The sequence below is a fragment of the Plasmopara halstedii genome, assembly GCF_900000015.1.
Source record: "Plasmopara halstedii genome assembly, contig: Scaffold_2881, whole genome shotgun sequence".
In the NCBI taxonomy this organism is placed as follows: domain Eukaryota; phylum Oomycota; class Peronosporomycetes; order Peronosporales; family Peronosporaceae; genus Plasmopara; species Plasmopara halstedii.
In genome coordinates, this window is record NW_020189786.1 from 159300 (window position 1) to 159606 (window position 307).

The window sequence follows — 307 nt, forward strand, 5'->3', positions numbered from 1 at the left end:
GCTGCATGCGGCGGTTGTATGTGGACAAAGAGGACACCGTCTCCCTTCAAGCCGTACTCGAACGATTAAAGTGTGCACACAACGTGGGTTCGTTTATGGATACGCACAGTGGTTTGTTTCTGATCCGTAAGAAGCATGTGGTGTGACAATGGTGTCAGAATAATCCGAAAACAGCTGATCTGTTGGTCACTTTTCGTGATCAGTCCCTAATGTATCGATACAAATTTGAGCTACAATTTGATGGTGGAAGGCGAATAATTGCTGATTGATGGAAGGCTTCTTGTGGGAATCGAACCTACGACCACAC

General features: G+C 45.9%; 1 protein-coding gene across 1 annotated transcript in view; it reads left to right on the top strand.

The window, feature by feature from the left end:
- Positions 1 to 5: 5 nt before the first annotated feature.
- Positions 6 to 307, top strand: part of PHALS_05116 (uncharacterized protein) — a gene marked incomplete at both ends in the record, with an annotated part of 906 nt that continues 604 nt past the window's right edge. The window contains one exon of the mRNA XM_024718785.1: positions 6 to 140. Within this exon, the coding sequence (XP_024584149.1) occupies positions 6 to 140 (135 nt within the window). The remainder of the gene's footprint in view (positions 141 to 307) is intronic.